General features: G+C 42.7%; 2 protein-coding genes across 4 annotated transcripts in view; one reads left to right on the top strand and one right to left on the bottom strand.

The window, feature by feature from the left end:
* Window positions 1–129: 129 nt before the first annotated feature.
* Window positions 130–18,192, bottom strand: PPID (peptidylprolyl isomerase D). The gene is made up of 10 exons (XM_075029282.1): window positions 18,032–18,192; window positions 15,982–16,122; window positions 15,420–15,526; window positions 10,724–10,912; window positions 9,814–9,936; window positions 8,075–8,181; window positions 3,991–4,132; window positions 1,019–1,105; window positions 895–937; window positions 130–354 (listed from the first exon to the last, which is right to left on the bottom strand). Exons 1-10 carry the CDS (start codon window positions 18,114–18,116, stop codon window positions 266–268), a joined length of 1,113 nt encoding a protein of 370 aa, XP_074885383.1. The 5' UTR covers window positions 18,117–18,192; the 3' UTR covers window positions 130–265.
* An 8,199-nt stretch (window positions 18,193–26,391) lies between these two features.
* The window catches only part of FNIP2 (folliculin interacting protein 2), a 56,548-nt gene continuing 55,754 nt past the window's right edge, over window positions 26,392–27,185 (top strand). For all 3 annotated transcript variants that reach the window (XM_075029242.1, XM_075029215.1, XM_075029251.1), the window contains exon 1: window positions 26,392–26,637. In XM_075029242.1, coding sequence (XP_074885343.1) covers window positions 26,543–26,637 — 95 coding nt within the window. In that variant the 5' untranslated portion in view covers window positions 26,392–26,542. The remainder of the gene's footprint in view (window positions 26,638–27,185) is intronic.

Genomic DNA, 27,185 nt, shown 5'->3' with positions numbered 1-27,185 from the left:
TGTCCTGCTATGAAACAAAGCTGCTTAGGAAGCACTAACTACTGATTTGCACAACTACTACTGATACATTAGAAACACACCTGAGTTGCAAAACACAAATTAGTACAGCTTAAAAAAAAAGAAAACCACTTCACCTTTGAACAGTTTATTATTATGCTTTTGAGTTGTAAATGCTGAAAACTGCAGTACAGGGCAAATGAAAGAAGCAGCTCCATTTATCCTTTTGCATGAGTTAGTGCATAGATTTAAAAGTTTAGAAAAAAAATCAAGCAAACATTTTAGCGTAAGCTGCCTTCTCTTTCTCCTTTTGGGCTTTTATCTTCTGCTTGATTCTGAGTGTTTCTGTCTGGATAGCTGCTTAAAAAGAAAATACATGATACAGTTATAGTAATCTCTTTACATTAGGTCTCCTATATGTCAAGACCAGGTCACACTGCTGCAACTTACCCATGTTATCTCATTTAATAGAACTGCATTTAATCTTCTATTAGGTCAGATACTAGCAGCAAAAAACCCTTGTCCCTTACTTTGTTTCACCTGGTAAAGGAACCAGGTAGAGGAGGGTGTACAAGCATAGTACTGGTGCCAACACAGAATTTATGAGCTAAAAATCTTATCCAATTAGACCAGGAAATTAAGAAAGTTAATAAAACCCCTGGGAAATAGGGAGATGGTTCAAGAGGCATGCTGTTGACCTACATAAGCAACAGAAGCATCACTGCTGTATAAAAACAGGTTTTCCACCTCAGTGGGCTCTGTGCTCAATACATGAGCATTTAAGCTGTTAGAAGTCAGCATTTAGGCATCCCGTTGGTACAATTTTCTACTGAATACTACCCTGGTTTGTTACATTCTTAAAAGTAAACAATTTATAAAGAAACAGCTTTATTTTACCTTTGTCTTCAGGGGCTATTTCATGAGCCTTTTTAAGATCAGCCTTAAATAAAAGAGAAATATAAATTAATGTTCAATAAAATGTTTAGATTTAAAAAAGAAAATTAAAAATTGTGATCATTACCAATGCCTGATCGAGATCTTTTATTCCCTGCCATCCTTGAGCCCGTCTGTAGAGAGCTTTAGTATTTGCTGGATCTATTTTAAGAGCCTGTAAATTTAATAAAATTGTCACATTAATATTTCATATACTTCACAGCCTCCCATCTCTGAAAATGACACAGTTCACACCAGCAGACAATCTCCCCAGTTGGTTTGAGGGTAAGCTGTCAAAACATTAACTGTGTAAAAAGGAATGCTATAATGTAGCACACTGAATAGCTAGCTAATCAGTCTTAATACCACTGCACCAGAAGTGGTCTTTTGTGAAGGACAAGCGTAAAATGGGTCAAATGGAACCTCTGTGTGTGTGTGTGTATATATATATATAGTTGTCAAGACAAAGGTGTTGCTGCAGTTCAAATTATCCTGACCTTGAGTCTCACAGTGCAGCTTCTTCCTTCACACCAAAAAATGGCATCATAAAGAAAACAAGCAGATTTCCTGTAAAGCTTTTTTTTACTGTAGGCTAGAAAGATACATACAAGCAATCCATCTCAGGCTTCAGGAACCTGGCCAAGTTCCAGTCATTATGCCTTTTTTGAGCTGAATGGTTTCACTAAGGTTTATATGCCAGCTCTAATGTGACAATATCAAAATAGGAAATACAGTGGCTGGGCAAAGAGATTGTTCCACTATTTGGTTACTTAAATTATTTTTTCAAAGTACCTCAGTTAATTTGGCTAGCTAGCTGTTTTGTTTTCTTGCCTGTTGTGGTTTAACCCCAGCCAGAACCCCAGCCAGCAACTGAGCACCACGCAGCCACTCACTCACTTCCCCCCCACCACCCAGTGGGATGGGGGAGAGAATCAGAAGGAAAAAGGTAAAACTCGTGGGTTGAGATAAAAACAGTTTAATAGAACAAAGGAAGAAACTAATAATGACAATAATAAAATGACAAGAATAATAAAAAAGTAATTGAAATATACAAAACAAATGATGCACAATGCAATTGCTCACCACTTGCCAACTGATGCCCAGTTCGTTCCTGAGCAGCGATCCCTCCCAGGCCAACTCTCCCCAGTTTATATACTGGGAATGACATCACGTGGTATGGAATACCCCTTTGCCCAGTTTGGGTCAGCTGTCCTGGCTGTGTCCCCTCCCAACTTCTTGTGCCCCTCCAGCCTTCTTGCTGGCTGGGCAGGAGAAGCTGAAAAGTCCTTGACTTTTAGTCTAAACGCTACTTAGCAACAACTGAAAACATCAGTGTGCTATCAACATTCTTCTCATACTGAACCCAAAACACAACACTATACCAGCTACTAGGAAGAAAATTAACTCTATCCCAGCCGAAACCAGGACACTTGTGAAGATCATGTTCTTTTTTCTTACTGGAGATAGTTCTATAGTGTCTTTTTAAAAATTACTTTAAATAATATAGTTTCTTAGTTATTAGAGGAAATCTCTTTGCATGGATGTGTGGCTTTATTTCATTTATTAACTTTAAATTATTAATTAAAAGTTATATACATTAGACAATGCATCCAGATTTTTTTTAAATCACTGCAGTATTGGATGTTAATATAAAGGAAGTATTACTTTGGGCGCTCATCCTGATCTGTCTGCTATAAAGCCTAGAGCCTCTTCTGTGTCAAGAATTAGAAAATTATGTGTCTGCACTGTGTACACATAGGTAGCATTCCTTGTTTTTAGCTTGACCACTGTGCTTACAGCTATTTTAAAGCAAGGTTGTTTGAACAGGTTCAGCTGTGTGTAATTCCTTATTTACACCAAATAACGCATGTATTACAGATTGTTAATTTAAATCGCTTTTGGCCATAGGAAATCATAAAAAATGAAAGTGTGTAGTTTCTCGTTAACAATTACCTTGAACTCTAACTAGGTAATCTTAGGAAACTGGTGTTCTGATTAAAACAGTGATACACTGTTTTAACACTTGTTATGAGACTTAAGCTAAATACCTTACAAAGGTCTATTACAGCTATGCAGTTGCCTTTATCTAACAATTCTGTAATCTTAAGAAAAAGGAAGTGTTTTTTTCTCCCCCCCACAATGGCACACATTATGATTAGTAATTTCTATCTGTAACACAAATGCTGTTTATTTTTTTACCATTTTCTAGATGACAGATACCACATTACACAGTTTTCTTACTTTTTTTCTTTCCTCATACCCCATTTGTCCATTCTGAATATAGGTTTATTAAAGTCTTCCCTGTGGTAACACCATCAGCAGGCTAGAAAGCAAGCCAGCTCTCTAAAGGCACACAGATTAGCCGAGACTCCTGCTTTCAGCATGAAGCCCTAGGAGATGCTGCTCAGGATCCTCTGCTAACAAATAAGAGCATTCTTTACTCTGTTTCCTTCAAAATTTCTGAGTTTTACTAAATTATTTAAAGTTTCCTCAAATATAGTAAATTCTGTCAGTATGTCTGTGTCACTGTTGCTTTTTTTTCTTTACTTCTATTATTTTTCATTATTTCCATATTTATTCTTTCCTCCTGTCTTCCTATTCACTGGTTTCATTTCACCACTAAGCCTTCTTAAAAAGGCTTTAGTTAGAAAAATCACTTAAATGAATAAAATACAAGACCATCAAATCTAAAAGCAAGTAAAACATTTTGCTCATACTAGTCTTCCAGAGAAAAGTACTCTCCTCTTCCACTGAAGACAGTTTAACTCTTTGTAATATAAAAATCAGCTCTGCAAACCAAAGTGACAATGACAGCATGCATTTTTTCTGGCAGTAAGCAACAGCCCTCTTCTGTTTGTTCCTAATGAGTCATTTCAATTTCAAAATCTTTTTAAAAAGCCACATACTGGAAAGTTAGTAATAACTTCACAATCAGCCTTCTACTTTGTTTACTTTCAAATCATAAGCTTGTCAGAAGACTCTTTGAAAAAGCTTTGTAGTTTCAATCTCCATTTTCTATATAGGCTAATTGTTAATCAAAATACTAAACATTAAGTTTACCTCTGAACAACTTTCAATGGCTCCCTGCCAATCTGACAGTTTTAGTTTACAAGCGCCAATGTTCAAAACACAGGTCAAAGCAACAGTCTTCAACTTTGGTTTGTCGGCCTCCTCTGCCACTGCTTCAGAAGCTTCTACATACCTGCAGAAAACCATTTACAAAGAACATGTATTAGTGTTGCAACTTCCATTTTGTTCTGCCCTTAGCTATCCTTCCACAGATATGTGCAAACTGGCCTATCCAAACTGGTATTTTTAAAGCAGCTTCAATTCCACTACTACAAATATTTATTAAACTAAATATATTAAGGCCTACCCTGACAAAAAAAGATGAGCTCACTGGTGAATGTTCTCCTGTAACTCCTAGTCCTCCACTGTACTAACAGCATTCTTTTTCTTAGACAAATACACTGTTCTAGGTGGCGTGAAACCATTAGAATTTATCTCAATGACTGTTTATTCCCAAAAAACACGTTGCTCATCAGTGGCAAAAAGTCAACACCACCACTGCACCTTCCACGTTCATGGGAAGCTTCATCTCTTCTTCAGTTCCCTCAGTAATATTTTAATTGTTTAGGCATTTCTGGCTGAACCCTGAAGCTAACTTTACTTTGTAAAGGAGGGTGGTTTATGAGCATTAGTAACTTCACCTCCTTTGCACGGTCTTCCTTTACGACTTTTCTCCTGAACTGCAAAACTGACACTGCTTCAGAACTAAGCCACATCATTTACTGCATCTCTGTTTCATAGGCAAACTGTATCTCATTCTTCTTAATTTACAATGTATTAATGCTGTCAGTTTTTTATTTCAAGTGGCAAAGGTCTGTTGTGGATGTAAAAGCTCTAACTCTTTTAATGGCCTACTTGATAGAACCTTTGTGGTTTTTATTTAAAAAATAAAAACCACGTGTTTGCATGTATTCACATTTTAAGCACGCCATGATTAATGCAGTCTTTGCAGATCAGTGCCTATGTAAGTTCAATTTCTGCATGCCCTATCTTTTGAGTGTTGAATGGTTTGTATACAACTTTGGATCACAGAAATAAGCAATACTTAAAAAATAAATTAGACATAGTCCCAGTGATTCTTCCACTTGCTGGGCATCATGCAAAAGATGAGAACCAGAAGGGAGAGAAAAGAGTAAAAAGCTAGGGAGAGTTATAATACAAAACTGTTACGTTCAAAACAAATAGAATACACCTATAATGCTTATAAATCACACCAAAACATGAAAGACCATTCTGGAAACAAAATTAGAGCTTCCAAGTCAAAGAAATCAGTAAGAAAGATGAGTATCAAGGGAGACAATAGGAAGCAATACATTTTTTGACAAAAAAGTGTCAATTCTTATATATAAAATACCTTAAAAAAACTGGTTAAGCAGCATTAAGACTACAGGCCAGTCAGTCTCACCTCTGTGCCCAGCAACATCATGGAGTGGATTCTCCTGGAAACTATGCTAGGGCACATGGAAAATAAGGAGGTAACTGGTGGCAGCCAGCATGGCTTCTCTAAGGGCAAATCAGGCCTGACAAATTTGGTGGCCTTCTACGATGGGGTTGCAGCGTTGGTGGATAAGGGAAGAGCAACTGACATCATCTACCTGGACTTGTGCAAAGCATTTGACACTGTCCTGCACGACATCCTTGTCTCTAAATTGGAGAGACATGGATTTGACAGATGGACCACTTGGTGGATAAGGAATTGGCTGGATGGTCACGCTCAAAGAGTTGCAGTCAACGGCTCGATGTCCAGGTGGAGACCAGTGACAAGTGGTGTTTCTCAGGGGTTGGTATTGCGACTGGCGCTGTTTAACATCTTTGTTGGCGACATGGGCAGTGGGATCAAGTGCACCCTCAGCAAGTTTGCTGATAACACCAAGCTGTGTAATGCGGTTGACATGCTGGAGGGAAGGGATGCCATCAAGAGAGACCTTGACAGGCTTAAGAGGTGGGCCTGTGCAAACCTCATGAAGTTCAACAGGGCCAAGTGCAAGGTCCTGCACGTGGGTCAGGGCAATCCCAAGGACAAATACAGGCAGGGTGATGAGTGGATTGAGAGCAGTCCTGCGAAGAAGGACTTGGGGGTGTTTGTTGACAAGAAGCTCAGCATGACCCTGCAATGTGTGTTTGCAGCCCAGAAAGCCAACCATATCTTGGGCCGCATCAGAAGAAGCGTGACCAGCAGGTTGAGGGAGGTAATTCTCCCCCTCTGCTCTTGTGAGACCCCACCTGGAGTACTGTGTTCAGCTCTGGGGGCCCCAAAGTAAGAAGGACATGGACCTGTTGGAGTGAGTCCAGAGGAGGGCCACGAAGATGATCAGGGGTCTGGAGAACCTCTCCTATGCAGACAGGCTGAGAGAGTTGGGGTTGTTCAGCCTGGAGAAGAGAAGGCTCCAGGGAGACCTTACAGCAGCCTTCCAGTACGTAAAGGGGACCTACAGGAAAGCTGGAGAGGGACTTTTTACAAGGGCATGTAGTGATCAAATAAGGGGAAATGGCTTTAAACTGAAAGAGGGTAGATCTAGATTAGATATTAGGAAAAAATTTTTTACTGTGAGGGTGGTGAGGCAGTAGAACAGGTTGCCCAGAGAAGTTGTGGATGCCCCATCCCTGTAAGTGTTCCAGGCCAGGTTGGATGGGGCTTTGAGCAACCTGGCCTAGTGGAAGGTGTCCCTGCCCATGGCAGGGGGAGTTGGAACTAGGTGATCTTTAAGGTCCCTTCCAACCCAAACCATTCTATGATTCTAAGACAAGAAAAAGAACAGAAGGTTATAATGGTTACTGTTGGTAAAAAAAAAAAACAACATTGCCAGATAGTTTGCTAGGTGAGTTGTGCACAACACATGGGGATAGGAATAGAATAGCTCTTATTGGGCTATCAGTTCTGGTTAAGTGCCAGCTAAAGTATACCATCCTACATAAAGTATTAGATTTTAAGATAAAACAACAGGACATGTCCACAAAAGTTTGACCTATAAAGAAGAGCTGGGAGGATCAGATTTGTTTAGTCTAGGAAAGTTACTATCCTTTCCATCCACAGGGACAAATAAACACCAAATAAAAGCTGTCTACTCAAACTGGAAGAGCCTTCATTGGGTGTGCTTAAGAACGAGCAACTGTAAGGGATAGCATAGTCATACCTGATATTTACCTAGGAATGGAGTAGGAAATGGAAAGATACAACAAAAAGATCCTTAAAGATCCATTCCAGCCTTTTTTCTGTACGATTTCTAAAAGGTTTACATAGAAGTCCAATTTACTTTGGGGCTTCTGTTGGTCTATCATGGGCTTTTTGAGGGAAGGCGAGATGTTGCATCTTGGGTTAATATCTGTAACTAAAGGATTCATTTTTATGCTTCAGAAGGACATCATTTGTTTGAAACCCAGTCAGTTAAACTCAGTTGAAGCATTAAACATGCCTGAATTCTTTTTTCTTTCATTATTGTTACTGCTAGTGATCATTAAGAAGGTAGGGATAAAGGTCAGTATAACTTTAAAAAAAAAAGTTTTTAGGAGAAGCTCATATACATAAAGCAAAAAGCACAAAAAGAAGAAAGGAGCAGTATGGAAATAAAAGCAGAAAGTCTATTGTTTTGAAGGCAAGTCTGAATTATACATGGAGTCAGGATGATGGTATGGAGCCTCAGAAAAAATAATAATGAATTAATAAGGGTCACATTTAGGGGTACTCTCTCTTGAACTTACCCATTTCCTAAACCTACTGTTTTTTAGAAATCAGACAAAAAGTTATCTCCCTCTTTTCCTGTCCATTAACTACCCTGTATACTATTGTGCTTTTCTTCCCAGTTATGCACCAGCACAGCAAGAGTATTAAAAAAGGAGCATTTAGTCAGATCCAAACAATACTTCCTGCCTATAGCTCTTACCTAGCAATGAGCAGAAGACCTACGTGAATAAGTAGGTGAAAATCAAGCTGATGTTTTCCAGATTCAGAAGGCTCTTTTTTTAAAATAAAGGAAAGAGCACAGCAACAGGCACTTTTTAAATGCACATATCATTGCTTGATAGCAGTGTTAATTTGGGTTACAGGAACTACCTGATTGAATGATGATAGCCTTACCGTAAACTTTTACTATACTTTTTAGCTGCCATTGCCCAATTTTGCGATTTGAAGAAAGTATTTCCTATATTCTTTATGTCTTCTGCTATGGCCACAATCTTGTCAACCTAATAAAATAGATGGAAAATATAAAGTATGAATGTACTTATGAAAGAAGTTTTGAATTACTTGATGTTTAACAGTAGGATACCATGTCCATCCTCTTTCAAAGATTATAAAATCTCAGAATAAAAATATTCTGATTTTAGACAAATACTAGCCTCAAACCACTCCTGTAATATTCTCTACTTTATGTCACACAATAGTCTGAAAGATGAAATTCCTAACAGGTTTTCTACAGTATAAAGGGTGAGAAAATACCGGAGACAACATAGCAGTTCAACTCCTTCCCCTAAATGCTGCTACCCACACAAAGCTATATATAAAGGTGTTGGCCGTTATTCATAGAAAAGAAGTCATGTTAACAATCAAAGTATTCAACCGAGACTGCCTTATTTCCTGAGAAAATTTTGTCTTCTGCTTCTCAAAATGGTATTAGTCACCTGAACTCTGCACACTCTCAAACTAGAAGTCATATCAACACAATTCTCTTTCTCTCAAAACACTTAAAACACCTATTGAAGGAGAAAAAGAACAACTGCCTGTCTTTATCAAATCCATCATTTCTATTTCCAGAATGGCATACATTTCAAGTGTTAAGTTACTTTTCCAGTGGCAATAAACAGTTTATAATTACTGCTGTCTATACCACAGATGTCTTAAGCTCTGTCAAATGTATATATTGTCATTTGTAATACTATCACTTTACACTTCTACCCTACTAGAATTACTGACCTTGAAAAAAACTGATCACAACATGAGACCAATGTCACCATGGTTTCTGTAGTTAGTTTATATGAACAAGTTTATAAAGTTAAAGGAGGCAGGCACCTGCCAACTTTGGTTCTGAACCACAGCAAATGCTATCCAAAAACATTTTCACAAGTTCAAGTGCTTCTCAATAGCCACATACAAGGAGTTCCTGGTTTCTAGCTGTAATGGTTTTTTTACTATTCTATTTCTAATTCTGTATTTGGAATCTACATGTGCAGACCCCTTTTTTTACCTTCTCACAAATCACTGTTTAATTTACAGTTTGTCTATTTCACTTTCATGATAAAGCAAAAACCTGCAGAAGAGCTGCTTTCACCAGTCTGCTCCGTAACTCAACAACAGATCTTCCTTCAGTTTGAACAACGTGAGAAGCACACAGCTACTGGGAATTCAGAACAACTAGCTCTGATGTAGTAGAAATCTTTTAAAAAGGTTAATCCTTTATTATTTCTAGTAAGTAAGGCAAAATTTTTTAAGGGTGGATATTTAAAAAGTTGCACAGAAAAAGTGTGTACGTACAACATTAAGTTAGTCATCTGCAGGATGGAGTTCTAGTAATTGCAATTTGTCACTACAGCACAAACAAAAGTAAAAAGAAACGAAGAACAGAAAAAAAGTGTAATAACTGTAAGTATTTGTGGTTTTAGTTACTGGGGAAAAAATCAGCTGCAATTAGCACTAAAAAACAGAGATAGCAATCCCCTCCCACACCATTCTCTTTCCTAAAATTGAATGTCACCATTTAATCAGGAGCTTGATCGATTCTTAAGAAAAAACGCTTAGAGAACATCATCGCAGACACCATATAACTCAGATTACCTACAAGTCTTGCATCCTGTAAAATACCTTAAAAGAAAAAAACTTACATCTTTCAAGTCTATATCTGAATCTTCAGGAAAATCTGGATGAACATCTCCAGATCCATCCTGGGGAACAATTCCCCAATCATCTCCTTCCTTTAGCTCTCCACATTCTGCAATGACGCACAACTGAAAAAATAAAGTGTAAATAGCAATATTGCTTATTATGACAATTCCCCCCAAAAAAAAGCCACAACTTCTGAGTGCTCTTTGAAATTCAGTAAAAATGCTTTTTCATCTGTTGTTTGGGTGCACTGATTTCAGAAACGCATCACATCATTAGCCTATCCTCATCAAAAGGCTTTTATCACAGAAGTGTTGTGTTCAGAGGAGCAGCATTCCAAGAACACCATACCCACGCTACATGGAGAGGCTGGAAGAGGAACTGGCAGCAAGCTGAGCTGCAGCAAAACACAAGACATGGAAGTTCTACTACATTAGAGAAGACGGTTCTTTCTTAAATTGCCAAGTCTTTTAAAGCTATAGAGGTATTAATTTTTCAAACAACCACAAACTGACATGACCTACACACCGATTGCTCTTCCAGAAGTACAACAACTTCTGACATAAAATTCATAAGAATTACATATCACTTAGGTAGGGTTGTGAATTCCATCTTTTAATTTCATCACCCGTCCTACACTTCCAGCTGTGCATTGCCACCTTCACCCTGATAAAGGCTTCCACCCTCACAGCTGTGTTGAATAATAAATCAATTGTTTGTGCAGGGGAAATCTACAGCAAAGGAACAAAAGCCTTTTAACAAGGACAGTAAAATGGAAATTAACACTGTTAGCAAAAATAACCGGCTAACATTTAATAGTGCTAAACATTACATCAAGCATTTAGAAGAAATGAATATACATCATAAAAGGAAGAATAAACTTTATCCCTAAATGCTTTGGATTTTGTTTACCTTAACAGGATTTTCTCCTTTTACTTCAACGTTTTCCAATATTTTAACTACACCCATTCCTTTGATCACTTGGCCAAACACCACATGTTTCCCATCCAGGTGAGAAGTAGGCACCGTTGTAATAAAGAACTGAGAGCCATTAGTACCGGGTCCTGCATTTGCCATGCTCAGCAGCCCTGGTTTATCATGCTGCATTGCGGGGAAAAAAAAAAATCACAATCAACATATAAAAGATCTGTTATAAAACCACACATAAGATTCTGTAAGCCTATTAATACATATAGCAAGGACAGCCGTAATGACAACTTGGTAAACCAGTTACATACAGTTGGCAACTAATTTTACCTATCATGACTGAAGAGGGCAAACGCCCAGCTCTGCATCTTTACTTGCCACCTAGCAGTTTAGCAAGCAGAGCCACACCTGTGATGTGGTGCTGTAACATGTCTGCTTCTGTACACTCAATCCCCTGCACAGCTGCTGAGTTTAGACAGATCACCTGAGATACATGTGAAGTTCCTCACTGGATTATTCAAGACCACTGGCCTCAAGAAACAAAGCTAAACACCACTTAAACCAACTTTAATGTTACACTGTCAAGATGGGTATGTATTGTTAATTTTATAAGGGCTACTCACAGGAAGTATGTTGAAAAACTGTGGCTTTTAGGGGACTGTGGTCTTTATTATTTAAAGGTTGTGGGGGTTTTTTAACTCCTTCATTTTCCTAGAGAGAGAGTTTTTATTCTGCTGGGATTTTTAGCCATCTAATTATTTTGGCTCATGCTAGCAGGCCACAAACTAATAAAAATTTATTAAACAGCCCAACATGAGAATATACAGTTTATTTTGTTTGCCATAAGTACTTTTTCCTTCTTTGAAATAGGAATTATATTGCTCCATCATGCAGATTATTTCATTTTCACTTGTACTGCAAAAATGTACTTTTTTTATGTGTTGTGAATCTCTTGTTAAACTGGCATGACACAGCTATTAAGATATTATTCTCCCCAAGCTGATCTGGTTATTAAGTGCACGGAACTTCATTTAATGTAAGTCAGTATATTATACCAAGACACTGGTACATGTCCGAAGCATGCAAGTTGTGGTATTCCTAAGAAACTTGATACTGTAAGGAGGATGGGAGGGGAAAAAAAAAAAAAAAAAAGCATGACTGCACAAAGGAGACGGGAGCAGAAATTGCTGTGAAGCAGACCTCACAGCTCGACGGGAGGTTGATTACTTTGAGACAACAGTCTGAGACAGCTGTATTTAAGCATCCAATTTGTCCCTTATAGTCTCTACCACTTTGAAGAACCTGTTGTTTTGAAAACTGTTTTCCCACACAGTGTTTAGATTTTCATGGTAGTAGGGAGAACTCCTGGCCTGAGGTGTTCATCCGGTCATACAGCACAATGAGACTGAATCTTTCAACCAGGATTTGGCTCAGGAACTCTGGGAAAAGGTTGCACAGCGAAGAGCTAAAGTTGCACCCAGCCAACAGAAAGCTACTGGAATAAGTTTGGCTTTATCTCTTCTAATCTTGAAACTCATCCTGGGAATCAAGAGATGGCAAATGACAGAGTAGAAGCCTGTGATCCACAGCAAGAGAAGGCATCTGGTAGCAAGCCTGCAGGAATGCAGCCTCCAAACGAAACATCTGACATTTTCTACGGTAGTTGTTGGCAAACAAGTTAATCAGAAAGGTTCTGCCATAGGAGACTTTTGCAAAGAGCATTTGAGGCTGGTCACTGATTCACTGCACAAGAGGCAGAATAAGACCTGTAAATCTTACCTTTTTTTTTTTTTTTTTCCCCAATTACAACTAATGCTAATGGTTTGTAAACAAAGAGCCAAGTAACAGTAAGCTCTGGTGTTGCCTTACACTTGCATGTTTACCTTTTGTCTGTAAAGACTTGGAGGACAAGTTGGAAAGTTACAAACAGCAGTCTGGCGGCTCTGATCTTCACACTTAACATGCAACCCCATTTCGTTTGGGACCAAGTCTCAACATTAGTCTCATGATGAGAGTCCCTATTTATAAAGAAAACTGTTGTCACTCATGCATTTTCTTGCCATGAGTGTTTTGAACACTGCAGATTATGGTAGTCTTTCCCGTGATGGTTTCTGCTTGTCATTTTGTAAGCTTATAAAGCAAGTAAAAAAGTCCAGACGAAAACAGATTCTCTGACAGATTGAAGGCTTGCAAAACTATACCATGGTAACAACACTGCTTGAGGACTAAGTAAGTTCAGTGTTCCACAACAGCACAGCCATTAGCTGGAGAAGTAACACCAAAAAAAGCCTAGTGGGATTGATCTGACATGGTTAAGCTGACTACAGACAACGTCTTGCAGTTTATTGCAATTTACAAGAAACCATACAAACAACACAAGAACAAAGAGGTAGCTCCAGCGTCTTCAAGTGTCAAATAAACCAACTCATCATTGACCAAGACAGTAGTTTGATGAGACTTTGCAGGACTGCTAGATTAAGTGCAAGATCCAGTGAATTTCTATGTAGTAGAGGCATTTTAACTCCCACTAAAATCCTAACATACTTGGCCAACAGATGATGAGAACTGAGCTCCCAGACTCTGTATAAGATCCAAGTGAGTTCTTCAACTCATCCCTGGCACACTGACAACTTTTGTTATAGCTGAGCAGTCAGAGAAGTACAGAAATGGGGATCATTTGCATTCCATTCATAATTACCTCCAGATCTCATTTGACAGTACAACTAAAAAAGGAACGATGACACCAAATCTCCTTCTTCAGGGAGCTAGAGATCCTGTGACAAGGACCAATGCAGAAGAGTAATTTTAAGCAGAAGTGCTATGGGCATCACCATAGCAAGTGTCAGACTTCAGAGAACATCTCTCACAACTATAATTAACTCTATGATGAATTCTGGAGCTACATTTCCAGTTATTGCTCCGACCTTGGCCATGGACTTTGATGCCTGATTAGTGGGGGATTGCCGTATTTTCTTTTCCTAAAATACTGTTCGGTGGCAAGCACAATTGAAGTCAGGACTTTGTCTTAACCATGGGACAACAACGCCTGTAAGTTTTTTAGTCAGTCTTGTTGAGGAGTCATTCATATGCTATCACATAATAGCATGATATGAAAACATTTCATGCCAATGCTGAGAATTGTTACACCTACAGCAGCAGGTGTCTTGGCTGTTGTAAGGGGTACTTGCAGAACATGTTATTTTTGTTGTTTCCAAGTAGTACTCCCACCCAGGTTCAAGATGCAATTACTGATAGTTCAAGCACAGGGGCTTTTTCCAGCCACACAGCCCTTTATGTACAGATGAGAACACAGATGAGCACTCAGAACAATTATAATGGTTACCACTTTTCTCCAGAAAAGCTAAGTCTGCTAGCCAAAAAAATATAAGTCACAGTGTACAGGTAATACATAAATTTGGAGATCTTCAAATACTGTATACGTCGCAGGCTTAAGGTACACAGACCTGCTGTACAGTATGGTCAAAAGCAGTCTTCTTCCCTTTCTGGAATACCCATTTTTAAAGAAAGGTAGAACTAAAATGCTTAAGAAAAGGATTTAAAAATACAGAAGGCAAACATTTCTTCTTCAAAAGCACAAAGAAGAACTCAATCTTATGTCAAAAGACAGATCGTGGAGGCATCAACTGTGTTTGACTTTGATGACAGAGAAGCCTGAGGAATGGTAATGGACATTTTGAAGGTTATGCCTTTGCAAAAGAAACAGGAAAATACACAGGACACATCCTGAGAAAACTGTTGTTCAAAAACCGTACTACTTGTGTGTGTAAAGCACATGCACCTGCAGTCTTCCTGGTGTCACTAGATGCCGATTTTGAGGACAAAGACGGTTTTAGAATTTCCTACTCTTGCAGCACTGCTCCCTCCTCTCTTCCCACAGCTGGGCTGACAAAACTGCTTGTGGGACCGCGCTAATGGTTGCTAGTAATGAAATAGTGAGATGTGATACAGGAGTGGGAATAAGTAATGGGAGGTAGGAATTTCTGCCATCAAAGCCAGCACCTCTTAAAATGACATCCTCAAATCGAGACCTTTGCATATGGAAAAACTTGCTTTGTTCACAGCATATTTTCCCAACATTCTTGGTGAAAAAAAGCCATTCGTAAAAAGCCTTTTATTTCTCATATCATTGAAAGTAACTGTAGTGGGGAAAATGATTTCTTTTAAATTTTTCTTTGGATTAATTCTGCAATCTACCATGGATTCCCCACTTCTTAAGAAAGGTATTTCTCAGATCTAGTCTTATGAATATTATTAGTATATGGAAAAAAAACCCCCAAAACATAAAATCCATTTAATGCTAACATACTGTATATGCTTCAGAGTGACAAAATCTGCCACTCTTTTAAAATAATATCCCTACTTTGATGAGAACTGAAATATTGCTTCAAATTAACTTCTGCTTGTGCAATTAAAAAGAAAATCTAAACTATGGTTGTCTTTGTCTTAATGAGGTTGACCTTATTTTATATGTATTCATACATGTATTTGTTCTGTATTCAACAAAGACTTTAAGGACAAAATAGTTTGGGGCTTTTTTGCTGCATCCTTTCCACTGCTTAAAAATACATTGGATTAAAGAGCACTAATTCTGAATCTGAAGAAAAATAAAAATAACTGAAACTTAAAAAACTTAATACAATTACTATTTTCAATACAGTACCTTATAATGAAAGTTTTCATCTTCAAATTTTTCACCATATATACTTTCTCCACCTGTGCCATTCTGGTTTGAGAAATCTCCACCTTGGACCATAAACTGCTTAATAACTGCAAAAGAAAATGATTATAAAATATAGCATCAAGGCGGGAAAGGCATGAAGAAAAACAATTCAGAGATGAAGAGCAATCCCTGTCACCAGCACCTGCACCTAAAGAAAACCAAAACCCACCTTTTATCTATCAAGTGTCCCCTAAGTATTCCTTTTCAGTTAAGTGGACATCACTTGATATTTAATCGGTTACCTGAAATCCAGTTCAACCTATTCACAACTCATAGTACACTTGTTTTACTATTACTAACTTACTAGTAAATTTATAATTTACTATTGTCAATGCATGGTAAGAACATCTAGTCATTAGGAGGATCAAAAAGTCAAAAACTTACTTTCAGTCAAGTTATTTCTTAAACAAGTGCTCTGTAATATTATTTAACATTATTGCAAATACTGATAATGGAGGACTTCTGTTACCAGCAGGAAAACAGAGGATTTCATAGAACTTACTTCTGTGGAAGGGACATCCTTTATAATGGAGAGGTTTTCCAGTGGTAGGCCCTGTTCCCTTCTCTCCTGTACATAATGCACGGAAATTTTCAGCAGTTTTAGGTACAACGTCAGCAAATAATTCAAAGACAATGCGTCCAACTGAAATGACAAAGAGAGAATGAGACATATTTTTAAGTCCCGTCCTTGGCACGGTGATGTCTGGAGCATTACAGGGCAAAGGAAATTAATGTTTCAGACTCCATTATTTTTACTTAGATTACTATTGAATTTACATTTTGTGGTTATTCTACAGCAATCGCTGGCAGAGTTACATTAAGTTTTTAGCAAGGTTATTAGCAACAATGAATTCCACTATTAAGAATAATTCAGGGGGAATACAGATTCTGCCAAAAGCTACCAAAAATGCCAAATGCATTTTCTGCCAAAAAATCTGCATGGGAAGTCACACACACATATATTAAAGCCAAATTATGTATTTTAACATGCATACTTATTTTACATCTATTTTAACATATATATGTAGCTTGTGCACTCAAAAAAAGATACAATTAAAAAAAGACTGTTTTGTGGAGACTTTTATTTGACCTTAAACCTCATTCTGTTAAAGCCCCAATTTTACTACGACACTGTAATGCTTAACACGCATATGAGTAATGGCTATTTACAGTTACAAACGCTACAAGCAATCATTAAATCCAAACACGTACGTGTTTTAACTAAAGGAACTGAAACCTGAGTAGCTAACAGATCCTGTAATAGTCAATAAATGGATTCTGTGTCAAATCCTCATCTTTTAACAAACTGGCTTCTCAGAGAGCTATTTCTCACTCCTAGCAGCCACCATCAGCTGATGCTCCTGCTTTCTCATCAGCCTCACAGTCAATTAGTTAACATAACTTCACTCTCCCAGAAGCTAAATGTAAATATATTAGTTCTAATTAATACAGGAATGAAAACAAATTAGACAGCTGAAAGTCAATAAAAGGCAAATCGTCTTACAGACTTTCTTCTTTTATTCTTTTGAGTAGCAGAATGAATAAATGAGAGGCAGTATCTTGACAAAACGGCAGCATCTGTCTTCACCCAAGCAACTTTCGAAAACCTACTCTTTCAACTACTACCCCAGCTTCCACGTTGCTGTTTCCTAATTTCCATTTTGACGGTTTGCCCAGATTTTGGAATGACCTCTGGCAACACCGTCGATGCCAAGAGAACAACCGGGGCCGCCAGTTTGCCTCAGCTTTTACCTCCGCAGACCACCGCAGACCTCCCGGCGCACCCCAGGCCGGCAGCGGCGGCGGCAGCAGGAGCCAGGTAAGGCCTGGCATGCTGCAGCACCTCCCCAGGTCATGGCGGGCGGTGGGCACGGCTCGAAGCCAGCAGCGGCAGCCCGAGGCGGGGGTCGCTGTGATGGCGGCCGTCGCTGTGATGGTGACCGAGGTGGGCACACCGGCAGCACGTGGAAGCCCGCCTGCCGGAGCTGGCTGCCGCCATGGGCAGGCCGGGGACTGCAGGGCTCTGCCGTGCTCGGCAGGGCGCGGCTGTGAAGGGAACGTGTCACAGGGGTCCCTACCGGCGCAGGCACAGAGGTACCTGCTCCCCTGCAACACCCGCGGGTCATTTCCCTCGGCCGGGAAGCCACGGGGAACGGGGTGCCGATGCAGCCACGGTGCCTTTCCCTCTATTTGCCTCGGGCCTGTTCGTTCTGGCGGGAAAACCTCGGAGGGAGCGCGCAGGGCCCCGCGGGGAGGACCCTTCCCCCCCCACACCGCCCCACAGGAGGCCCGCTGGCGGCGGGGCCGTGTTTCTCCTCCTCCCGGGCGGGGACAGCGCCCGGCCCGGCGCCACCGGAGCCCAACAGTCCCTCCCGTCGAGAACGTTCGGCCCCGCGGCCTGGCCCGGGCATGGGCCGTGCCGCTGCCGCCCGCTCCCCGCCGCCCGGCCCGGGCCTGGCGCGCTCCGCGCAGGGGTGCCCCGGGCCTCCCCGCCCCGCGCGGGTCTCGCCTCCGCTCCCCGCCGCCAGGGCCCCTTCCCGCCCCCTCCCCACCTCGCTCGCCCCCGATGTCCACATCGAAGAAGGCGCGGGGGTTGCAGGGCTTGCTGGGCCGGGCGAGAGGGGACGGGTGCGACATATCGCGGCTCCCCGCTGCCGCGGCGGCTCCGCCTACTCGGCCGCCCGCGATTCCGGCCGCCGCGGGGTCGGGGCCGCTCCCCGCTCCTCCCACCGGCGGAGGCGGGCGGCGGCCGCCGGCCAGGGGGGAAGAAACCTGCCCGCGGGTGCGTCGCTGCCGGGCGGGGCTGAGGGAGCGGGGCCGGGCTGGGCGCCTGGGCCGGCAGCGCGGGGGGTGAGGGGGTGTCGCGGGCGTCTCTCGGAGCCCCCGGCGCGGCCGGGCAGCGCTCCCCGAGGCCGCAGGCGGCCGGGCGGGCAGGCCGCCCGTGGTGGCGGGGCGCGGGGTGCCGCACGGCGGAGCCAGGGTCCCGCAGATGGTGGGAGGAGGGGTCTGCCTCTGCGTCCTGCCTCCGAGCAGCCGTGGATGACTTGGAGATAGTCTGCAAAGAAAAAAATGTTTCTTTCTTGAGGGTATGTACACACGCAGAAGGCCTGGAAAGGCGGGTGAGGAGAGGGGGTTTTGGTTTTGCCTGGGTTTATGTTTTATGAGAGGAATGCAGGCTTTGTGAGAAGCTGTGACCCATGGAAAAATTGGGCAAATTGTCGAAAGTGACTATCACCACATAAATGTTTAGAAACGCTGAATAACTCCAGTCTTCTTAAGGTCTGAAAACAAAATGTGTCTCATCCCAAAGTATGACTGTCACGATTAATTGCTCCGTGGCAAGCAATCTCTTTCAGCCACTTGTGTTGACCAAGGGATGTGAATACCATCAACAGACTTTGTTGGGGCTGCTCGAGGTGCAGAATTCCCAAGCAGATGACTGGTCAACATGGCCAGGTCCTGTGCTCACTGGCATCCTGAAGGCAAGGTATGTGTTGAGACAAAAGCAGAAGGGGCAGAAGAGTGCTGGGCTCTGACTCCTGCAAACTTACTGTCCTTCAGGGAATGTTGCTGGTTAAAATGAGCCTCTCTATTCCTTGGACTTCTCTAATCTATCCCAGAAACCTCTCCATTCATTCTTTGATTAATTGCATCCTCCAAAGGCTTTCTCCTCTAATTCATGTCATCTTTATATGTTTGGACTTGAGCTTCATCAAGCTGGTTTTCATCTTCCTCTCAGTATGTTCTCAATATTAGATGTGTCAGAGGGCAGTTGTAATTCCCAGATTGAATGAAAAGATAAAGTAGCATTGATATTAATAACACTGCAGTCCCTATACTGCATCGTGATCGTTCCCACAGCCTCTGTACAGATGTTGGATAGAAAAGGTGATCAGCACCGAGTGCTGTTGCATATTGCATCTGGGAACCCTTAACAGAAGGAAAAGCCATCTGCTACCATCTGGGAACACTTAGTGAGGAATCAGTGGAACCACGCTAAGGCATTTCTCTTTCTGAGCCAGGTCATGCAGCTGTGTCAGGGATTTCGCATGCTCCACAATGTCAAAGGCCACCAAAGCTTTGAATCATCTGTAAGTCACCAGGCATCTGGCCGTGGTCACTGGCTGAGATATTTTTATTATTACGCTTAGCATAGGTGAGGTGCAGTGCTGTAGGAGAAGTGATCTCGGTGAGGCAGTTGCTAGCCAAGTGAGTACAGTCTAGAAGAGATTTCTTTAGCAGGCATCAGAGCAAAGTGTGTTTTGTTGGTGTGTGTCCCCCGCAAGAGCTGTTGGCAGCTTCCTCTCAGGAAGAAGCAGTGATTCATTCTTCCAGGAGCAGACTTACGCAATCCCTGCAGGTTTTTTTCCTAGCCAAGCTGGAATAGTCTAGATTCTAGATTAGTAATTCGTATTACAGTAGTTGCTCGGAAGTCCCTATGCGCAAGGGCTTTAGAGGTACAAAGAAAGAGGCAATCCCTGTGCTAATTTGAAGATGTGAGCTGAACAAGAGAGAAATTAAGAAACTTTCTCAGTGTCAGTAGGAGATTCTGGAAAATATGTGAGCTGAATGAATATCTCCCAAGCACTGCAGTAGCATGGTTACTATACATATTAATTTATAGTCATTGGCAGATTGTAAAAAATATGTATAGCGTGACTTCTGTCAAGAATTTACTGAGTGATTTTATGTTTGAATTAATAAGTTAAACACTAAATTGATAGATAATCTCTTTCAAAGTCAGGCTTACTTTATAAAGTCCTGTAAAATCTGTTTTCAAGCAGTAAAATTGCCTTTGTGATCCTCTAATGCTTTGTGATCATGTAATTTAAAAATATTCCTATCACCAAAACTATCACCTAGACACTTCCAATAGTCTACATAGTAAATACTTGTAAAGCAGCATTGAAAATAGGCACTATAACTGAATTGTCTGTTAAATGTTTTAATTCAGGTATTTATTTTTCTCCACATACAGCTTTGGCTACCCAGTAAAATTAGTTTGAGTACTGTCATTAGATAAACGTGTTGGGGGTACTAAAAACTTGAAGCCATTGGCTTCAAGTACAGGTCTCTCCTCCACCAAATACATCATACTTGCTGGAGTGTGACACTCCAGCCTAATTGAACTCAAAGAAAGAGATGTGGATCTTGTATGTCCAGCCAGTTATAAAATCCTCATTTTCACCTCTTCTTGCCTCCCTGACTAAAGAAGCTATCACTGATAAATACATAGAAATGCATATATCATTCTAAGTCTTGTACTCTGATGGAAGACACAGTAAGCAAGTTTATTTCATAATCATTCTAGCCTGTCAAATACCATTCACAAAAGAATAAACTGTAAAATAAAGATTATTTATAATTGTTGCTGATTGTGTAAGATGGGCAAATATGTACACATTCAGACTAGGATTTTTTGCTTTTTGTTTAATTTTCTTGCTCTTTTTTTTCACCTCTAAATCTGTATTTGACCCTGTGAAGAAAATGGACGCTTAAACATGCTATTCCACCAGAAGGTGAGTACTTCGGCTCAGTGCAGAACTGCCTTGTCTAAGGACATTAAAAGCCATTTTGGTTTGTATGGGAGTAATCGTATGTTTGTAGGGTTTTCAATGGACTGAATTGTAGCTTCAGAATATGGTCCAGTAGAGTACTCATGGGATCCACCTGACAAGCAACTGAAACACATACTCTCACCAGCTTTTCAGAACAGCTATCAAGAAGCTTCCGATATGCAGTTTTTTGGCAACAGACTTGGTAGGGATGCTTTCACTGCTTGCTGTGAAATAGAGCAGCCACTCAGCCTTTCCTGTGCCGTGTGACACACAGGGTGCATCATGTGCTATTCCCATGTGACCTGGCACGTCAAGCATGTCACCTTCATGAGAGAGACATGAGACAGGAGGGAGAGAAATAAATCTGTTTTCTCATCATCAGGCTTATTGTTCCCCATCTGCACCAAGTCTTTTTCTGCGTAAAGCTAAATAAAGAGGTCTCAGATTAAACCCCTACTGAGCACTTACTGACTCTGAGCCGATTCCTGTAAGCTGAATTAAAATGCAATGTTAAACAATGAAAGAACCATATGTTCTTGTCTCAGGATGTTTTAAAAAGAAAATTGTCTACACAGAGCTGACATAATATGACAGAAATTGAAAGAAAAGTCATGCATTTACTCATCGCTAACTTCTAGATACGCCGATCCCTAAAGAAATGGTTTAGCTAAGAACCAAGCAAAAATAAGCAGACTTTTTAGCTATATATTTTAGCTTTGCTTAGAACATGTTTTAGAGGCAAATAACCAGAGTAGCATTTAGGACCTCAGGACACGGGGAGGCATGGCTGAAAGTGCCTATGACTTCTGATAACAGTACAAGCCATGGCTTGCGAGAAGAAGAGGCCCAAAGTGTTAGCTAGCTCCTGGCTGCTGTTGCCACAGTGCTGATGTGGGATGTCGGTTTTGTTGCTAAATTCTTGCCCTCACTTTTGATAGAAATGTATGTCCTGTATATTACTGGAATTTCACGTAAGTATATAATGCTGTTTATCATCGTTATCACCAAGAGATACTAAAAATATCAATTATGATGATGGTACTCTTTATTATGTAGAAAGCCTTTTTGATCTGCATCTAATGTGCATAGGATGGAGTCCAAGGTGAACTACATCAGCGTGGATTTAAAGACCAGAGTGCAACCAGCAAATAGTAAGTCCCCCAACAGGTTTCGCCATTGAAAATCTGGGACATGAGGATTTCCAGCTTGCCTTTGGATGGAGTCCTGGGCAGGAGGCTTAGAAATACAATCTACCAATGCTAACAACTCTGTTGTAGAAAGGAACCAAACCAGGTCCTAAACAAGCGTTTGAACATTCACAGGTATGTAAATCTTAAGGCTCTGGTGGAGGAAAAAGTCACATACCTTTGCTTTAGGAAATTTAACAAGATACACAAGTAAGAGTAGCGACTTTAGAAGATTGTAAATATTTATTATCTTCACACAATCCAATTCTCACTGTATTGCTCGATATTTATACTGTGATGATTAAAAGAAGTCATCCCTTATCTGGCCTTTCTCTCTATTTTTAACACCAAAGACTGTTGAAAATTAAATGTTTCATTACATACATCAATACTTCCCAGTAATCTTGAAACAATTATCTTAAATTAGTATTTCCCTTTACACTGTCTTTTGTTTTCAACTGATGGTATCTTCTATGTAAAAAGAGTGAAACTGCTTATCTGTATTAAGGCAGCACCTTTGTGGCACTGTTCAGGGGCTGGGAAAAGTTGCTGCAGCAAGAGCGCAAGTTATGTAATGCTCCGTTCAATGAAGGATGAGTAAGCTGGTTTGCAGGGGGCTGCAAATCCAAGCTCTCTCTTCCTGTCACTTTCTATCCCTGCTTGCAAAGTGGAATACATTTTATAATAGGTATTAAAATTCTCTGTGGAGAGTAATTTAGACTTATTGTGCTAAATAATAATATGGAGAGAGAATAATTCTAGACATTTCTTGATATCACATTTTACTCGTCATGGTTGAAGTGGCATTAAAAATCAGATTTTTATTTATTTTGCAGAATCGAAAGTGTGGCTGATGCATTGCAAAGTGTAGCAAGACTTACCTATGTTCATCTAACTTATACAGCATGCGTCACCACACTAAGCAGTAAGTCATTAACAAGCATCTTGGATTAACAAACTTTTTTGTTAAATCTTCAGAGTTTACCTGTCCTGGCCTCTGGCTTCTTTTTGTGGTTCCTGCAAAGCCTAGTTCTGACAACAAAGGTTTAGGAGCATTTTGGACTTTTGCATTCAGGTCTGAGCAGGGTGGAAGGGAAGCAGCTGTAACGGAACTCAAAGTTTCATCCAGGTCTAAGTGACAGGGAAGCAGTGTGATTTCGGAGACTTGGCTCTTAACCCAGCCTGTCCTACATTCTCAGGAGAGACTCTTTAGAGAGATTTATGCTCGTTGAAACACAGAAATACTTACCCAAGCATTCAGCTATTGAAGGATTTGAATGATCCTTTTTATGTATTGACAACTTTGTTAGAAAGTCCCATGTATTTCTACATTAAGAATCTAGCTCCTTTTCTGACTGAAGTTTGATCAATTACATTGTCTTTCTCTGCACATAAAGAGCGTGACCCTTAGAATATTACAAATAAGGTTTTGATTCTCATAAGCCCCATTTTTATTTCCTAGAAGAGTGAGGGCTGTAGATACACTATCTTGCTGTAAATGGTCTTTGCTTGACAGATGGTATGGCTTTTTCCATTACATCTGCTCACATTTTGGACTCGTGGCTTAGTGAAAAATCACCACGTTTGCTCTGCCAGGTGTTCTTCATAGCCAAACTCTGTTTGGGGTGGGACAGTGCGTACTGACTGTGAAAGCTATTTTGTAGTCCTTTGCTGATTCTGCTGTGTTTTCCCCATTATTTTTTCAGAAATAACCTTCAAAACACTAGCATCTTGATGTTTTGTTATCAATTTCAGACCACAGTGACTGTCACACACATTAACAGAAAATACTGAGAAGTAATTTTGCACTGAGCCGACCTGTAGGGTGCATTTACACTGCCATTTTTGCTCAGATCAGAAGTGCATTTTTGAAGTCCATATCCCGGTTTTCCTCACTGACTTTGCTTCACATTCTGGAGTGGCATCTGGGCTTACAGAGTGCATCATTTTCAGATGAAACTAAACCAGATGTTTTTCAGAAACACATTCAGTGTGCTCCAACCACGGACACTCATTCTGCTGCTGACAGGACCAAATTAGAACTAGTCCAAAATAAAACCCTGTAAAATGTTCGTGATATGGACATCAGCCTCTGTGAGACAACTGGTTTAGTCTATGGTTCTGCCCCCACTGGTCAGCACTACTTGCTGATGCAGATGTACCATAGAGCGGCAGCCATGTCGTTTGCAACTTTAAGTTTCTCAAGACTGTTCTTTGAGAAATACAGTCCAGTGCTTATTTCTGGAGCTGGATGCCTAGGTTCTCATTCGCATTGATTACTATGCCAACCACTATGTCTTTCATTTTGTCCAGCCACACCCTGCTATTCACTTCCCTTTCAGAGGGCTAACATCACTGTACCCTCACTTCTCTGTCCTTCAGCTTTGGCTGAGTGGGTTGACCTTAATGACTGGGGGCATTTCGTGATGGTGGTGGAAGTGAAGAATCAAAAGCAGTAAGAACATCCAAGCTGAAAGATTTACATTGGGTATTCAGTCTTGCAGGTTGAGACCCTGCAAAATGGTGATCCCTTTTGAGAACAGACCTCCAGACAGGGTCAGCCAAGTGTTACAAGATTGTCTGGTGTTACAGAGGGAGCAGCTGATCAGATTATCAGGACAGTAGATGGTCATCTCTTGATTTTTATTTTACAGAGAAGTCAGCTTCTCCAGCCACTGAAAGGCCGGCTCTAAAGCACCAGCATGTCCTCCACCTCTTCTGCCACTACTGGATGTTGAGTTTGCAGTCAACTTTTGTAATGGTGCATTACAACTATTGTAGTGATCGCCATTCTCCATGTCTCCTCTCCAGGTTTCCTGAAAAGAGCAGGAAGCTATTGTGATTCTGCCTTCCCCCCCCCCCGCCCCACACCAGACTATGCAGCTACCTAGCTGGTTAAAACGGAGCATTTGAAGTTGTGTTCTCTTGGTGGGTGCATGGTGGTGTTATCCTGCTGCTGGGGAAAACCACACAACCAACCCTTTCCCCCAGATTAAACAAACAAACATAAAACTCCAAATGACCCCCAAATAGCGTAGCATTATCTAATTATTTTGTGAATTTAATAGATCAATTCAAGAGAAATGAGTGAAAACAGGCACCGTCCCAGCAGAGCTACCTTCCTGCAAAGATGTTTTCACTTGCCTGGTCAAAGGCTGAAGTCAAAGTTCAGATTCTCGAAGGGAATTGCAGCACTTCTGCGATTTTATGCTATGGGTCTCTCCGTTACAGAGACCAGGACTAGGAAGAAAAAATCGGATTAAAGCTTTGCTGGACTGGTGACTGGAATTTGCGTGTGGAACAAAACGAGGGACGTGAGCTTCCCAAAAAACCCAATGGAATTTCGTCGGGCCGTGGCCTCGTCAGGTGTGAGGGAGGAGGGGAGGTCGGCTCAAATGAGGGAGCGGGCCCGCCTGCCACAGGTGGTGGCTTTGCTCGCGCTTGCTTCAGCGCACGAAAACGTTGCTGTAAATCAGAAATAGGTGACTTACACGTGTGCGTGTACAGGGGATGGGTATGTGCGTGCGTACGTGTACACGCGCATATAGCTAGAGAGAGAGAAAAGTGCACTGTAAAATATACAGACCTTATAAATACCTGTATGTATATGCGCATGCTTATTACTACGGGTATGTAAAATACGTGTAACGCATGTGCACATGCAGCCGGGCACGCGTGTACGGGCACACACGCCCAGGCCCACCAGCCTGCCCAGGCACACGCGGAGGCACACGCCCCTCTCGGCTCGGCCCGGCCCGGCCCCGCCCCGCCCCCCGCCAACGTCCCCCGCCAACGTCCCCCGCCAACGTCCCCAACCGCCCCCGCCCCGCGCGGGGCAGGGCCCGTGTCCCTTTAAGCCTGCCTCCGGCGCCTTACCACGTGCTGGGGGCGGGGCAGGGGGCGCCGTGCAGCCAATGGGGAGCGCCGAAGGGGCGCGGCGCGTTCGCGTCCCCATCCCTGTGCCTGTCCCTGTCCGGCGGCTGTTGGCGGCGCGTCGCGTCGCGTCGTGCCGTGCCGTGCCCGTCCGGCGGGCGGCAGGCAGGCGGGCGGGCGGGCGGCTGGCTGGCTGGCTGTCAGCGCCGCCGGGCGGGCGGGCTCGGCCCCTCGGTCAGGTGACGGGCGGCCGCCGAGAGCGGCGCGGCTGAGCGGGCCGGCGCTCCTCTCGCTTCGCCTCCGCGCAATGCTGGGCGGCTCCGCGGCGGCGGGGATGCTGCCGCGGCCGCCGCCGCTCGCCGCCCGCTGAGCCGCTGCGAGAGGCGCGGTGGGGCCGCCGCCGGGGGCGAGGGGGCGGCGGCGGCGGCAGGGGCAGGGCGGCAGCATGGCCCCCACCCTGCTCCAGAAGCTCTTCAACAAAAGGGGCGGCTGCGCGGCGGCCCCTCACGGCCGGGCGCCGGGGGAGGGGCCCGCCTTCAGGTGAGCGGCGGGGGCAGGGCGGGTCCGGGCTCGCCGCAGCCGGAGCCGGCTCCGCGCGGGCCCGGGGGAGGCGGCGGAGGGGCCGGCGGGGAGGGAGAACGGCGCTGCCCCCGGCCGCCTGCTGAGGGGCCGCGGCGCAGGTGTGCCGCAGCCCCCCCTTGGGCTTCCCCCGCCGCCGAGTTCCCGCAGGGGCCGGGAGGAGCGGCCCGCGGGGAGGGGGCACCCCCTGGCGGGGGGGGCGGCGGCGGCGGGAGAGACCGCCGCGCTGGGGTGGGTGGCTCTTCTCCCGCCTTTCCCTCTCGTCGGGTCTCTCAGCCATTTTATATCCGAGTTGGAGGTGGGAGGCTGGGGAACCCTGGGGCGCTCACCGCCCGGCCCCTCACCGCCCGGCCCCTCGGCTACACCGGGGGAGAGGCGCCAGGCCTTCTCTTCCCTGGCGTTCGCGTGTGATTGCCGTGATAACTCGCCTGCGGGTCTCACCAGCACGGGAAAATCAAAAACCGGCTTAATTGTTGTGACCTAAATACACGTGCGTAGTCTGGAGACCC

Source organism: Buteo buteo, chromosome 1 (assembly GCF_964188355.1).
Source record: "Buteo buteo chromosome 1, bButBut1.hap1.1, whole genome shotgun sequence".
In the NCBI taxonomy this organism is placed as follows: domain Eukaryota; kingdom Metazoa; phylum Chordata; class Aves; order Accipitriformes; family Accipitridae; genus Buteo; species Buteo buteo.
Note: the sequence above shows the minus strand (reverse complement) of the source record. Positions and strands in the feature narration are given on the sequence as shown.

What these genes read in the sequence shown, in the direction of transcription:
- PPID (XM_075029282.1), bottom strand. Translation starts at nt 18,116, where the DNA reads ATGTCGCACCCGTCCCCTCTCGCCCGGCCCAGCAAGCCCTGCAACCCC. An exon ending in AGGATGTCCCTTCCACAGAA is followed by an intron (nt 15,527 to 15,981) that starts GTAAGTTCTATG and finishes TTTCTTTTGCAG; the next exon opens with TTATTAAGCAGTTTATGGTC. An exon ending in AAGATCTCGATCAGGCATTG is followed by an intron (nt 938 to 1,018) that starts GTAATGATCACA and finishes CTTTTATTTAAG; the next exon opens with GCTGATCTTAAAAAGGCTCA.